We start from the raw sequence: 16,641 nt of genomic DNA on the forward strand, positions 1-16,641 counted from the left end.
TGGATGTATTGATGGTTTTGTGGATGGTTGTGTAGATCGTTGTATAGAAGGTTGTGTGGATGGAGGTATAGAAGGTTGTGTGGATGGAGGTATAGAAGGTTGTGTAGATGCTTGTACAGTAGGTTGTATAGATGCTCGTACAGAAGGTTGTATGGATGGTGGTATAGATGGTTATGTAGAATGTTTGTATAGAAGGTTGTGTAAATGCTTGTAAAGAAGGTTGCATAAATGGTCATGTAGAATGTTGTATAGATTGTTGTATAGAAGGCTGTATGGATGCTTGTACCGAAGGTTGTGTAGATGGCTGTATAGATGGTTACGTAGGTTGTTGTATAGATGGTTACGTATATTGTTGTAGAGAAGGTTGTGTAGATAGTTGTACCGGAGGTTGTGTAGGTGGCTGTATAGATGGTTACGTAGATTGTTGTATCGAAAGTTGTGTAGGTAGTTGTACAGAAGATTTGCATAGATGGTTAGATCACAGTGGATCTAATAGTTTTTGCACAGAGCATACGCACATGTATTAAAACCGCAAGCCTCTTAATAATGTCTTGTTCTGATGATTCAGTGAGAAATATTCCTGCTCTTCTCATCATTGCAAGGAACACTCCACAAAATTTAAAAAAAAAAAACATGACTGCTGAAAGGGGCATTCCTTTCTTCAACCTTTTTTGTACGGTAAACGGGTGCTTTTTAATTATACCTTAGAGAGCATTGTTTTATCAGGCCTGTACTGATTATATCTCAATGTTTGCTGACCCTGCCTATCTCAGTTTCTAGGCCCATGCATAACTAAAGTATTAACATGTATAAATTATATTTTAAAGTTGCTGATTAATCTGCGCTAACATTATTTAAGGAGATAAAGTAGGCACTATCAGTGGTAGTAGATTAACCTGCCATATGATTCTGGTTTACTCATGCAATGTCACATGTTTTTCTGCATGATATGTAGCTCAATTGGCAAAACAACTGTGTACATTGTGAAAATGTTACATATAATATTTTGGGTATGGTTGACCCACCATCCTAAATTTTAAATTTTTGTTTTAAAGGTTTACTTAAATGAATATCCGTTCAAGGTTACGGTCTCAATTTGTCTTTTTCCATACATTTTTTCCCATTGTTTTATTTCCATGTTTTATGGGCTTTTAACATTGTGCTGCTAAACATTTATCTTGACAGTTTTACTTGAGTTTTGTTCCTAAATTTCAGACTGTTTTGCTGTGCCGTTTATTCTTAAAGGAACATTACCCAGTGTGCAAATGTAAAGATCTTGTAATAAAAACAATAAAAAAAGGAGTGTACACAAAGTCACAAGTCATTCTTTGTTTCATCTTTGATCATCTTTATTTACATCACCAAATCTTTCGAACAACTAAAAAAATATATGGTCCCAATCCATCATGATTATTCCTTCTTGAAGAAAATGTTATTATTCAAGGAGTCATGACCACATGGTTATACAGCAGTTGGCCCTTTTCCGGTTGTTCTTATGATCACATTTTTTTTTTTTGCATGTTACGGGTGAGCTGACATTACAAAATCCAATAATGGTGAGCTGACATTACAAAATCCAATAATGGAACAGAAATATCGAAAATCCACCTTGAGCTTTTTATGAATTTCCTGGTTTTCAGATCATGTAAATATGTCTTCAACAGAAAAACTTGCTGGGATAGTCCAAATATTTCACAAATTAGAAGATTTTCAAGTTTTATTTTTATACCTTCCTTCGACATTGAAAAAAGATGGTTCCTACCTATAAAACAACAACATATATAGTTGTGACCGGACTTCTGATAGAAGACCTCTCAGCCTTGACCAATATTATCATTTCATTTCATCTGGTATTTGGCGAGATGCAGTTCTTTACTTTGCTCACAAACCTTACCACTCTGACATAATTGGAGTTATGAGCGGGATTGGCTTTTCATGCATTAACACGTGAGATCTGTAATATTCCAACGTGTACTATGAACAAGAATTTCTGAGTCATGTCATCTGGCCAAGAAAAGCAAACAGTGCACCCCAATGGATATTTGCAGTCCAGAAGAATTGACTAGAGAAAGAAGAACATACCCAAAAATATACATAATTCTGATTAACACAGCACTTGACGGGTAAGATTACCGTGGTGTAATCTTGACAGTGAAACCCCATGTGTATCGTGATTAGCCTGGCTTACAATATGCTTGAGTATAATGTACTTCACATACACTGGCTCTTCAACCCTTTCAACCACTTCTGAAACTACTATATTGAATCATTCGGAGAGAACTATGGCGTGTGAAGAAATAACTTTATGAGTTATGAATTTGATGAAGACTGCATCTTTGGTGACACAATCATTTCAGTGGCATTTTTGCAATAATTCTATACAGGAATTTCACAGAAAAAAGTGCTTAAGAGGTCGGAAAGCTTAAAGATTTACAGTAGCCTCTCTTTCATTTCTGTAGCATTCATAGAAAAAAAAAATGCAAATTGCTTCATACATTTACCATTACATTACAATTAAACTTACACAGGTGTGGGGCTGGGAAAATATAGTACACAAAATACAGTATTATGTATCTGACCTCTCCAATAATAGCACCATAGATAATGTTTAGAGATATTCAGTTCATTCTGAACCTAGTATTAAACCCTCAAGAACTTCTTTCCCTTAGAAACTAACATAGGATAAGTTTATATACCAAACATGCCAGATATTAATTTCCCAGTATGCTTTGGAAAGATACTAATAACAATATTTCCTGTATCCATACAAAATAATTGCCAGTAAGACAATAGTAAGGGTTTAACAATAGTGTGGTGATTTCTTTTTGCAGTGGGATTTTTTTTGCCACCAAATTTAGGAAATTCAAAATCTTGCATATCTGGTATCATCAAACATCCTATTCACTACGATCAGGGAATTGCGCATTCATTGGTCAGGACAGTTGAGGATTCCTCCAGTTAAAAGTTTTTTAATAATTAAGACAATACCATCCAGAAAATCATGATCCGACCAAAAGTATGTTTTTTATTGGACCTCTGTTCCATTGGTCCATTCAAATAAAATACAACAAAATCTAACATGTACCTGCATACTGGATGTGTTGCTACAGCACCAATCAAATCTGTTGTCACATTAGAAGATTTCTCCAATCAGATGTAACATTCAAAATGTCTTGTTATAACAGCAATTCTCCAATCATGTGTTGTATAAGTAAATGCCACAGTGCCAATCAAATCTGTTGTTATAGTAGCGGATTTCCCCAATAAGATGTAATAAAATATTTCTCAGCTCCATTTACATGTGTTGTCACGACAACAGATTGATCAAATCAGCGAGTGAGTCCCAGCCTGTGACAACTCTCATCCTGTTGACTGAAAGCTTCGTAGACATTGGCTGCCAGGTCCCTTAGTGGCTCCATTACCAGCAACTCCTGTCAAAAACCAGACTGGATTTGGTTTCTTCACATTCATGGTTAGGCTGCACTTATTTATTTTTTTTTATTTGCGTTTTGTGCCAAACTTTAGAATATGTCGCTTTAATGCGTTGTGCTGGAAGACATTCAAAAGGTACATTTAAGGTACACCATGTTAATTTTACATAGAGGTACACTGCTCCAAATGGCATCAATGTTGAATCTGTTATGGTAAGTTATTTAACAATGCCTTATTTAAAATTTCTGAGACAAGATATACATGGAAAAATTTCTCTTGGATTTATGGATTTGATTGGTGTATTATGCAAAAGAACTTTCCACTGATATGTACGCAAGATGATGGAGGAAACCAGAGTACATGAAGAACTGCACCTGACTGTAAACTTGTAGTTTGTTAGCATTACTTGGTATTTACACAGATCAAAATTTACTTCTGTCATATAATGACAGTTTTTCTATGTAGAGGGCAGGTTTCACTGTCGACAAATTCATAGTGCTGTCTCACTAGGACAACCAGTCAAAGACAAGACAAAAGTAGACAAGACAAAGGTAGACAAGACAAGATGCCTCACTTCATCACAGCTGTACAGGTACAGAACTGACCAGTATGTGGCTACACATCTTATTCTCAGCACAGAGCAAAAAAGGAAAATCAGGATTACTGACTTTAAGGATGCCCCAGCACAGGATTGAACTCAGGGACTCCTGCTTACATGATGACATAACCATGGCCTTGTTGTGAGTCTCACCTGTATGAATGGATTAGGGGAATCCCCACACAGCCTGACCATTATCCCATTGACCACGGGGATCAGCTTAGCCAAGGGAACTTTGTTGTCGTGGATACTGAGGGAGGAATACACAGATACATACATGTATATTGTTATATAAACATGGTCACACAGCAGGATATGGTGTAGGGCGTGGCCGAGTGGATAAAGGACGACTCTGTCTGTCAATCACAAGGATACATGAGGTAAGGCTTTAATCCTTGCCTTAGGCAGGGAATTCTAAGGCTTTGGTGACAATAATAGATTGATGACCCTTGTATGGCCATATTCACAATCCAACGTTGTCTCCCAACAGGATATCCGTGAGCCACATGTGGGAAAGTTTGTCATTAACTTGCCAGTGGCCGGGGGTTTTACACCAGGGACTCCATATTCTTCGTCATAAAACTGCGGACCATCATATAGGTGAAAAATTCTTGAGTAAACCATTAAGACATAGCAGGACATATCCACTCTAATCCCGGTTAACGTCATTCGGGTAAGAATGGGCAGAATACAAAGGGACTTGCTGGTACCTGGTTGTGATTTGGAAGTACTATGTGCTATACAGTTAACTGTTACATAACATAACTCACATAACTTAAATGAAAACTTGTTATTGCACACTTAAGTTGACGAAAATCACACACACACACAAATGTTCAGTTCTCATATTAAACCGTTCCCCCCAACCACAGATAATCGTTCAAACAATAAAAGAGCGAGGTGCACATCTGAAAAGTGTAAATACTGGTTGAGAAGCAGACACAAAGGTAGGATTATACCCTGCATTCACAAGATTTCTTTACCTTTTGGACCCTGATGCTTCTCCAGTGACTGTGGACAGAAACGCTCGATAGCCCTCCATTAGAAAGTCCATGAAACGAGCAAAGGCCTTGTTCACGCACACTTGTAACACTGAATGGAAATCTTCACTACAATGAGACATAATTTGTTAACAAGACTTATTTTTCTTCATTGGTGTTTTGTGCCATACTGAAGAATATTTCACTTACACGACGGTGGTCAGCATGAAGGCAGGAGGAAACTGGGCAGAGCCCAGTGAAACTCAGACCATCTGCAGGTTGATCGGAGAGGAAGCTAGTTATGAGCTGGACTTGAACTCATGCCAACTGCACTGTTGAGAGGCTCCTGGTTCACTGTGCAGCACTAGAACGCTGACCAATAGGCTACGGAGGTCCATGTCAATAAAAGCAGCCAGTCCTAATTTTATTCATTCTTCCATTCTAGTCTGTGAAGCCTATTTCTGCAAAGTTATACCTGTTTTTTCGATGTTGTTTACCTGGTGAGTTTATTTAGGGTTTACAATTATTTTCAACATTATTTTGCTTGTATCATGATTGTATCAAAAAGGGCATAAAAAAAAACAAATAAATTTTCACAACCATGGAATGCACCCGCTTGAAGTCACCCGCTTGAGTTGTGAAGTCACTCAATCCCTATCTTGCCTTTTCGCTGCACACACTGAATGAGCAAAGCATAAGTGAAGAGACGTCTGACATGTTTCTAGTTTCTTTTATATGGCATACCCCACGGCCTTTAAAGAATTCCACATTAAAAACTGGCTTATAGAAATACCATGCATGTCAGAAAAAATGGTTGTGGTCGTTCAGGTCATTTGAATTGTTTGCTTTCTTTTTTTATATACAACAATTTATGTTTGATGATCATTTACAAAGCGCCTGTAGTATTGGTTGAGAGTGAAGTGGGTCCAGTCTAACATAAACTTTACACAGAGAAAACCTCCAGTCACTACCACACCTGTAGTATTGATTGAGAGTGAAGTGGGTCCAGTCTAACATAAACTTTACACAGAGAAAACCTCCAGTCACTGCCACACCTGTAGTATTGATTGAGAGTGAAGTGGGTCCAGTCTGACATAAACTTTACACAGAGAAAACCTCCAGTCACTGCCACACCTGTAGTATTGACTGAGAGAAAAGTGGGTCCAGTCTAACATAAACTTTACACAGAGAAAACCTCCAGTCACTGCCACACCTGTAGTATTGACTGAAAGTGAAGTGGGTCCAGCCTAACATAAACTTTATACAGAGAAAACCTCCAGACACTACCACACCTGTAGTATTGATTGAGAGAGAAGTGGGTCCAGTCTAACATAAACTTTACACAGAGAAAACCTCCAGTCACTGCCACACTGGTAGTAGTGATTGAGAGAGAAGTGGGTCCAGTCTAACATAAACTTTACACAGAGAAAACCCCCAGTCACTGCCACACCTGTAGAATTGATTGAGAGAGAAGTGGGTCCAGTCTAACACAAACTTTACACAGAGAAAACCTCCAGTCACTGCCACAAGACCACCAAAGACTGATGGCCGACTACTAGAATGAGTCACTGTGTTGTGCAAACTGACCTGTCAATCATATCCCTGGTCTGTGCTAACAGTTCTTCATACACAACTTCTTCTGGCAGGCTGTCTGCACTCTGGGTATAGAAACACAAGCATGAGTCACAGTAAATTGTTCATTGTATGTCTTTGGGTAAAACATACAGTTAACATCATGTTATAAAGATTAATTGTCCTTAACTGAGAGACTGACTAGTGCAAAATTCATGACTATTTTACTAATATGATAGTTGTCAATGTCATGGCTGGAAAATTCCTTGCCTCAGGCTGGGATTGAACTCATGCCTAATATGTTTGAGCGACAAAGTCCTGTACCCGCTCTGGAGGGATCATTAAGTTGGGAGGTAAGAATGGTACCGAGTTGTTTGAGGGCTGACTTACACAATCCTGTACTTGCTCTGGAGGCAGCATAAAGCGATAAAGTGGGCAGGTGGGGATGTTACCGAGTTGTCTGAGGGATGACTTACAAAGTCCTGTACTTGTTCTGGGGGCAGCATGAAGTGACAAAGTGGGCAGGTGGGGATGGTACTGAGTTGTCTGAGGGATGACTTACAAAGTCCTGTAATTGCTCTGGGGGCAGCATGAAGTGACAAAGTGGGCAGAGGGGGATGTTACTGAGTTGTCTGAGGGATGACTTACAAAGTCCTGTACTTGCTCTGGGGGCAGCATGAAGTGACAAAGTGGGCAGGTGGGGATGTTACTGAGTTGTCTGAGGGCTGACTTACAAAGTCCTGTACTTGTTCTGGGGGCAGCATGAAGTGACAAAGTGGGCAGGTGGGGATGTTACTGAGTTGTCTGAGGGATGACTTACAAAGTCCTGTACTTGCTCTAGGGGCAGCATGAAGTAACAAAGTCGGGAGGTAAGAATGGTACTGAGTTTGTTTGAGGGATGACTTACAAAGTCCTGTACTTGTTCTGGGGGCAGAATGAATTCACAAAGTGGGCAGGAGGGGATGTTACTGAGTTGTCTGAGGGATGACTTACAAACTCCTGTACTTGCTCTGGGGGCAGCATGAAGTGACAAAGTGGGCAGGTGGGGATGGTACTGAGTTGTCTGAGGGCTGACTTACAAAGTCCTGTACTTGTTCTAGGGGCAGCATGAAGTGACAAAGTGGGCAGGTGGGGATGTTACTGAGTTGTTTGAGGGATGACTTACAAAGTCCTGTACTGCTCTGGGGGCAGCATGAAGTGACAAAGTGGGCAGGTGGGGATGGTACTGAGTTGTCTGAGGGATGACTTACAAAGTCCTGTACTTGTTCTGGGGGCAGCATGAAGTGACAAAGTGGGCAGGTGGGGATGTTACTGAGTTGTTTGAGGGCTGACTTACAAACTCCTGTACTTGTTCTGGGGGCAGCATGAAGTGACAAAGTGGGCAGGTGGGGATGGTACTGAGTTGTCTGAGGGATGACTTACGAAGTCCTGTACTTGCTCTGGGGGCAGCATGAAGTGACAAAGTGGGGAGGTGGGGATGGTACTGAGTTGTCTGAGGGATGACTTACAAAGTCCTGTACTTGTTCTGGGGGGCAGCATGAAGTGACAAAGTGGGCAGGTGGGGATGGTACTGAGTTGTCTGAGGGATGACTTACAAAGTCCTGTACTTGTTCTGGGGGCAGCATGAAGTGACAAAGTGGGCAGGTGGGGATGGTACTGAGTTGTCTGAGGGATGATTTACAAAGTCCTGTACTTGTTCTGGGGGGCAGCATGAAGTGACAAAGTGGGCAGGTGGGGATGGTACTGAGTATTTTGAGGGCTGACTCACAAAGTCCTGTACTTGCTCTGGGGGCAGCATGAAGTGACAAAGTGGGCAGGTGGGGATGGTACTGAGTTGTCTGAGGGATGACTTACAAAGTCCTGTACTTGTTCTGGGGGCAGCATGAAGTGACAAAGTGGGCAGGTGGGGATGTTACTGAGTTGTTTGAGGGATGACTTACAAACTCCTGTACTTGCTCTGGGGGAAGCATGAAGTGACAAAGTGGGCAGGTGGGGATGTTACTGAGTTGTCTGAGGGATGACTTACAAACTCCTGTACTTGTTCTGGGGGCAGCATGAAGTGACAAAGTGGGCAGGTGGGGATGGTACTGAGTTGTCTGAGGGATGACTTACAAAGTCCTGTACTTGCTCTGGGGGCAGCATGAAGTGACAAAGTCGGGAGGTAAGAATGGTACTGAGTTTGTTTGAGGGATGACTTACAAAGTCCTGTACTTGTTCTGGGGGCAGAATGAATTCACAAAGTGGGCAGGTGGGGATGTTACTGAGTTGTCTGAGGGATGACTTACAAACTCCTGTACTTGCTCTGGGGGAAGCATGAAGTGACAAAGTGGGCAGGTGGGGATGTTACTGAGTTGTCTGAGGGATGACTTACAAAGTCCTGTACTTGTTCTGGGGGCAGCATGAAGTGACAAAGTGGGCAGGTGGGGATGGTACTGAGTTGTCTGAGGGATGACTTACAAAGTCCTGTACTTGCTCTGGGGGCAGCATGAAGTAACAAAGTGGGCAGGTGGGGATGGTACTGAGTTGTCTGAGGGATGACTTACAAAGTCCTGTACTTGTTCTGGGGGCAGCATGAAGTGACAAAGTGGGGAGGTGGGGATGTTACTGAGTTGTTTGAGGGCTGACTTACAAAGTCCTGTACTTGTTCTGGGGGCAGCATGAAGTGACAAAGTGGGCAGGTGGGGATGGTACTGAGTTGTCTGAGGGATGACTTACAAAGTCCTGTACTTGCTCTGGGGGCAGCATGAAGTGACAAAGTGGGGAGGTGGGGATGGTACTGAGTTGTCTGAGGGATGACTTACAAAGTCCTGTACTTGTTCTGGGGGGCAGCATGAAGTGACAAAGTGGGCAGGTGGGGATGGTACTGAGTTGTCTGAGGGATGACTTACAAAGTCCTGTACTTGTTCTGGGGGCAGCATGAAGTGACAAAGTGGGCAGGTGGGGATGGTACTGAGTATTTTGAGGGCTGACTCACAAAGTCCTGTACTTGCTCTGGGGGCAGCATGAAGTGACAAAGTGGGGAGGTGGGGATGGTACTGAGTTGTCTGAGGGCTGACTTACAAAGTCCTGTACTTGTTCTGGGGGAAGCATGAAGTGACAAAGTGGGGAGGTGGGGATGTTACTGAGTTGTTTGAGGGCTGACTTACGAACTCCTGTACTTGCTCTGGGGGAAGCATGAAGTGACAAAGTGGGCAGGTGGGGATGTTACTGAGTTGTCTGAGGGATGACTTACAAAGTCCTGTACTTGCTCTGGGGGCAGCATGAAGTGACAAAGTGGGGAGGTGGGGATGGTACTGAGTTGTCTGAGGGATGACTTACAAAGTCCTGTACTTGTTCTGGGGGGCAGCATGAAGTGACAAAGTGGGCAGGTGGGGATGGTACTGAGTTGTCTGAGGGATGACTTACAAAGTCCTGTACTTGTTCTGGGGGCAGCATGAAGTGACAAAGTGGGCAGGTGGGGATGGTACTGAGTATTTTGAGGGCTGACTCACAAAGTCCTGTACTTGCTCTGGGGGCAGCATGAAGTGACAAAGTGGGGAGGTGGGGATGGTACTGAGTTGTCTGAGGGCTGACTTACAAAGTCCTGTACTTGTTCTGGGGGAAGCATGAAGTGACAAAGTGGGGAGGTGGGGATGTTACTGAGTTGTTTGAGGGCTGACTTACGAACTCCTGTACTTGCTCTGGGGGAAGCATGAAGTGACAAAGTGGGCAGGTGGGGATGTTACTGAGTTGTCTGAGGGATGACTTACAAAGTCCTGTACTTGTTCTGGGGGCAGAATGAATTCACAAAGTGGGCAGGTGGGGATGTTACTGAGTTGTCTGAGGGATGACTTACAAAGTCCTGTACTTGTTCTGGGGGCAGAATGAATTCACAAAGTGGGCAGGTGGGGATGTTACTGAGTTGTCTGAGGGATGACTTACAAAGTCCTGTACTTGCTCTGGGGGCAGCATGAAGTGACAAAGTGGGCAGGTGGGGATGGTACTGAGTTGTCTGAGGGATGACTTACAAAGTCCTGTACTTGTTCTGGGGGGCAGCATGAAGTGACAAATTGGGCAGGTGGGGATGGTACTGAGTATTTTGAGGGCTGACTCACAAAGTCCTGTACTTGTTCTGGGGGCAGCATGAAGTGACAAAGTGGGCAGGTGGAGATGGTACTGAGTTGTCTGAGGGATGACTTACAAAGTCCTGTACTTGTTCTGGGGGCAGCATGAAGTGACAAAGTGGGGAGGTGGGGATGGTACTTGAACCCTGAACAACACCACACTCCAGTTTCATTCGAATTTTCTCTAAGTAGTTTTGGACATCACCCAGGGAAAGTTTCTCCTTCAGAGACACGCTGAAAAGAGAAATACAATATTTAGCACTGTATCTCGTGACTGCTTGCGCACATTTATCATAAGCGTAAGTGATTTGTAAATCACTAGGATCACGATCGTAGCATTAGCTAACAATCGACACCCCCTTTCAAACGGCGTAATGTATTTTTACAATCAATTGTAAACTCTAGTTGTAGGCTCTACAGTTGACTGTAGCTACAATCTTTGTGCCTTCGGGCCCCGATATCTGACAAATAAGTATATTTACAATGGCCACAACATTTTGAGCTACCAAATTTGTAACACATTAAACAAGAGACATGAAATTATCTAAATGATGACAAATTACTATTTTATTACTTCCCAATCTACAGCTCCTTTCTTCTGTCTATTTCCTAATACTGGGGTATATTTTCACGGTATGATTTCGTTGCATATACACAACTAGCTTTAAGGGGTACAGAATCGACTCTGATTGGCTGGTGCGAGAGATTGGCAAGTCCATGCTATGCACTGCCTAAGCTGAATTTTAGGTATGGTGCATTTATTCAGGCGTGAACAAGGCTGCAAGATTTAACCCAGGAAACCCTGTCTACACTGTCAGCCAATATGTGTGAATTCTGTATCCCTTAAATGTTCTCTTTTTGTTGTTTTTTTCAATGTTTTTTCATGTTTTAATGTCAATGTGATATGTATTACCTGCCAACTGTAGACTTGACCGCAGCATGCACGGCCATACTGAGTTCATCCACACCTTAGAAAAATTGCAAAGCAACCAACATGAATAGACAGGAAAATCATGATTTGATGAACAATATGAAGTCTAAAAAGTACTCAACGTTAAAATGATATAATTTCATCATATTTCATAGAAGAGCTAGGTGTTTATTTTCTGAAGTAAAGAGAGAACGGAGTCAGAAATGTTGATGTTGTCTATATTTCTGGTATTGCTGTACCTTTTGTGATGAAGAACTGTATCAGAGACAGGTATTTCTCCTGTGTGATGGAGGGTATTAACACGCGGACATCTGACTCCACCTGCGTAAGTACAAGAGTACAACAATATACACATATAGAAGAAGTTTCTTTATAAAAAACAATATAGCCTATCACACTAAAATTCCGCAACAATAAATATCACTTCATACATATACGGTGTTGATCAGATCCCTGCCAAATTACCTCCCTTGAGGCCACTCTCCCTCATGAATAGAATGTTTTAAGGACCTATAAAACAAGGCATTTAGATAATACTGGTAGCTTGCCTAATTGAGGAGTTTGCAAAATTGAATAATGTTCAAATCATATGATACATTCAAATATTAACCTCTGAAACAAAATAAAGCAGAATGATTGACACTGTCATACACAGATATTATTCTCTTATCATGCCAGTAACTCAACAAAAAAGACCAAAATTATTATACTGTCACAACTATCACTGTTTAATGTATGTGTAAGAATTGCAGAGCAGTGACTTTACATGTTCTGGAGTTGTAAATTATTGTGGTGGTAATAGACACTGTGGGGAGTTAGTGCACAAATTTACCACAAAGGTCTTTGATACGCAAATCCCGCACTACATTTGGCAATCCATGTACTATGGGAGGGAACTGCAACCCTGTGAATAGCTAAGCAAAATGTTGAGCTATGAGGTACCGGCCCTGATGGGAGTGTCTGCTTTTGGGCAGTAGATCCAGAATCAATCCTGGTTTTTTTGCTTGGCGTTCAGCAAAAAAGCCTGAATGTGCAAAATAACCGACAGTTTAGACCAAATCTATCAAATCATACATTATATGAGAGCCAAAAGTAAAACATCACCTTCATCGCAGCTCTCTTTTTTTGTGTTGAGTAATAGCCTACAGACTGTATGTCAGATGAGGTTTCACTTCTCACAGTTCTATGTATCAAAACAAATCTCACGATTTCTCAACAGCCATTGTTGATTGACAAGGAAGACAATATATATATATTGTATAGACTTATTGAACACAATGTTTTGTACTCCATTTGTACTCTCTTACCTGGTCAACTCTGTGTAGAAAGTTATCCAGGTACAAGTAGCCTCCCATGATGTTGAGCTGGACTCGTAACAATACAACCAGAATGGAGGAGCTGTACGCAGCTGTAATACTGCGGGAAAATGCTACCACCAGAGATTAGAGAGTTACACTAAACAAACAGTTCCCATCACTGAAAGACGATGCTTTTTAAAGTACAATCACAGATCTATCCTATGTTTTACAGCAGTTTGAAGTATCATTAACTTTAAATACAAAGTTTTATGTGGAGATTGATGGCTACTATTTCAGTGGCTTTATATTTATTTGCTCTTCAGGAACTTAATGGAAAATGATAATTAAATTTAAAAAAAAAAAAAATATCAAGAACTTTATGCATCAGAAAACAAAATCTTTTTGAACTACTTTCAAGGTTTTCAACCTTTCAACAAAATTCCAGGACTATGAAGGATTTCAATGTCCAGTTGAATCCCGTAGACAGCTCGTCAGCCAGACAGGAGGAATTTTTCTATGTTGACAAGTACAGTATGTGTCAGTTACATGTATAAAATTAGTACCCGTCATACACAATTAAGCTTTCCTTGTAACATTTAATGACATGCTTACACATGACTTTGAGTTCCTCCCACAGATCCAACTTATTACCCGTCCTGGAAACAAGTAAGTAATTAAACTATATCATGGTTAATCATTAATACAGTCTTGTTGATATACACAGTTTGAGCTTTTTGTATTCACATGACTCTATATTACTAGAAATATGGCCTTTCTTACAATACATTGCTGTAATTTTCAGTTTCAGTTTAAACACATGTGCTACTTGTATTATCTGTACACTGTTGAATATTTCTTTAAAATAGCCTCAGCACTGTATTTCAATCATTACTTTGCACATGAATTTTCAATTTAAAATTATCGACAGTACCAAAATTGTAAATTAAAAAAGAAATGCCTGTGGCTTTGGTTCCTGTAATTCTAATTGGGCTATATGAAATATCCTGTTAATCATACAAATTGTTATGTACTTTATGTTATTTACATTTATTTAATTAATTAGTGTTTGATGCAGTACTGAAGAGTATTTCACTTATATGGTAGCCATATTATGGTTCGGAGGAAACCGGGCCAAGTCCGGAGGAAACCCACGACCATCTGCAGGTTGCTGGCAGACAATCCCTTCTATTACCGGAAAGGAAGCCAGCAACTGTATTGGTGAGAGGCTCCTGGTCATTGTGTTGTGCTCGCATGCTAACCACTGGCCATGAAGGCCATTAATGAAACTTAACAATCTGGATTAATGACCATGGTATTCCAAGCAAAACTGTTATGACGTATTTTCATTTGAACACTCACTGTGATTCTATGCTGGCCTTGATCTTTTCTGTATCCATGGAGCGTCTCAGAGACTCTCGTAGATTTGGCAACATTGACAGCACTATAATTACATGAAAATGAATATCACTTATCATAAAATCATAAAAATCTTGTGAATCTATAATTCTGGGCTTATTTGTGGAACTGTTTAAATTGATAAACGCGTGAAATTAATACCCTGATACTTACCAGTCATATTGCACGTTCTCTGATTGCTGTCAAAATGATGCTGGCGCCTGTAACAGATACGAGATAAATGACAGCTAAGTTCATGACAATGTACAATGATAAATTACAAATCAAAAGTGCACTTTGTGCAGCGCAACAGTGTCTTCTGCATGAATATGTGTGTGACTAACACTGATTCAGTTTTGTAGGTAAGCTGAGTTGGTAATATGCTGATACAAACTTGTAATTCTGACTAGAGCGTCACAACAGCAAGAGCTACAATACTTTGATGTAGTAGTTCGTATTCCCAGCAGAAGGATATTTTGTGTATGATTTGTCCAAATAAAAGCTATGCCCTTCATTCCCAACTCATCACTGGTGGTTATAGATTGCACTGGAGTACTTGTCGCTAAGAAAAATCGAACCCAGAGACTTGCATTTTCACCTTATTGCCTGATCCCGAGACCATCTGGATGATATTCTGAGATTGCTTTGATGTTTAATGGATTTGGCAGAATTTTGTTCATCCGGGTATGGTTCCAAACCAGCTGTGATAAACTGACAGACCAAAAGATAACAAACATATGTGTCTGCAAACTTAAAGACGTATTTGATAAGTAACTTTTTACTCAAACACAAACAAACTGCCACACCAACTGCATCAGGTTTCTAAATGGAGTGGGCTGTGAAGTTGGTATGGGGCTAGTTCAATCAAATTAAACTTTGAAGTCTATTTAAATGTTGAGGTAGGTAAATATCAGAAACATTTAATTTAATTGAACTATTATGGGGCTATCCTTTCCGAGCCTAAGTGAACAACGTTTAATATACTACTTCCAGATTTTATATTTTTGACATTCATTCAGTCTGTCGACCAATAAGGTAAATGCCAGAATGTAAAACTAGGAGGGAGATCATTTAGCTTGATGAATTGGCCTGAACCAAACGCCAGAGCAATCTCGGACTATCTAGATGAGTCTGATATTTAAAATTCTAACAGTCAGTGTTAAAATGAATGTGCATCTAGATGGACTACCTGATCCCCTGCTAAATCACAAAGCTCTCACTTGGTCTCACCTCGCCAGATCGATGCACTCTGCTGCTTCCTTCTCCTGGAACTCATGGAGCTTCTTCTTGAAATACTGGAAAGTCAGGTAGGTGCCTATGGAGTAAAAACAAAATTCCTTGCAAGGCATATTAAAGCCATGTTTAGGCTAAGTGCAAGTTTACACTGAGGGGACTGATGAGACACTGGTGTGTCATGGAAACAGTGAATCTAGCAGACTAAACTAAAGTTACGAAAACTGGACACTTTATGAAGTCCTATAGCTTACAGACAGAGCATTAAGTTTTTGCTTTACCTCCGATCAGTACCCCGCTATAGAGGATTTTCCTCCTGTGACGTTTAAAGAAGTTCCAAAGTCTTTCAAATGGCATTCTGTTTTATACGGACAGAACTTTATCGTGAAGATAAAGATTAAAGCTCGCGGCACGTTTCACCGATATCCTGAGGCAGGAACGCAGGAGACTTCGTACAAGGGACACAATTCTCGAATGTAGGCCAGTCCCCCCTCCCCCACCCCCACTGGACATTTTCTCCTCTGGACATTTTCCCCTCCTGGACATTTTCCCCTCCCTATATATCTACATGTATATATGATCAGTGGGAAACATAAATATGATCTTCTAAGTGAGGTGTCTTGTAATGAATAGTCCAGGGGGTCAAAATAAGCAATTTTTGTTTTTACATATCCACAAAATTCAGGTACCGGTATTTGTATTCATATGGTGAAGATTTTAAGGCCTCTGTAGCCTGTCAGTGGGGGGTCAGAAAAGTCGTTTTTTTTTAAATTTTTTTATATATTCACAAAATACAGGAAGTTCATATGATAAATTCTTATTATTGAATATAATATGAAACAAGATCCACTCTGGCTCGTGATAATGGAGGACGGACCACAGAAGATTTTATCCAATGAATTCACATATAGGGAGCGGAAAATGTCCAGAGGGAAATATGTCGGGGGGGGGGGGGGGATGTCTGTACCCCTAATTCTCATGGATTCAATATCAATCTTCATTCACTGTCCACTTCTCTGAGAAGAATGCCCGATTTTAAAACAAAATAATTTTCCTTGACCTATTTTACTTTCCTGCTTACAGTAAATATATGGTGTAC

General features: G+C 40.7%; 1 protein-coding gene across 1 annotated transcript; it reads right to left on the reverse strand.

Moving 5' to 3' along the window:
- Positions 1-2,555: 2,555 nt before the first annotated feature.
- LOC135470108 (peroxisomal biogenesis factor 3-like) lies at positions 2,556-15,960 on the reverse strand. Its single transcript, XM_064748866.1, has 13 exons — positions 15,824-15,960; positions 15,540-15,624; positions 14,484-14,530; positions 14,274-14,355; positions 13,527-13,570; positions 12,924-13,045; positions 11,856-11,937; positions 11,599-11,653; positions 10,763-10,919; positions 6,598-6,668; positions 5,014-5,139; positions 4,184-4,280; positions 2,556-3,431 (listed from the first exon to the last, which is right to left on the reverse strand). The coding sequence occupies exons 1-13, from the start codon at positions 15,897-15,899 to the stop codon at positions 3,330-3,332; spliced, it is 1,146 nt and encodes a 381-aa protein (XP_064604936.1). The 5' UTR covers positions 15,900-15,960; the 3' UTR covers positions 2,556-3,329.
- Between the last annotated feature and the right edge of the window lie 681 nt (positions 15,961-16,641).

Source organism: Liolophura sinensis, chromosome 7 (genome assembly GCF_032854445.1).
Source record: "Liolophura sinensis isolate JHLJ2023 chromosome 7, CUHK_Ljap_v2, whole genome shotgun sequence".
Lineage (NCBI taxonomy): Eukaryota > Metazoa > Mollusca > Polyplacophora > Chitonida > Chitonidae > Liolophura > Liolophura sinensis.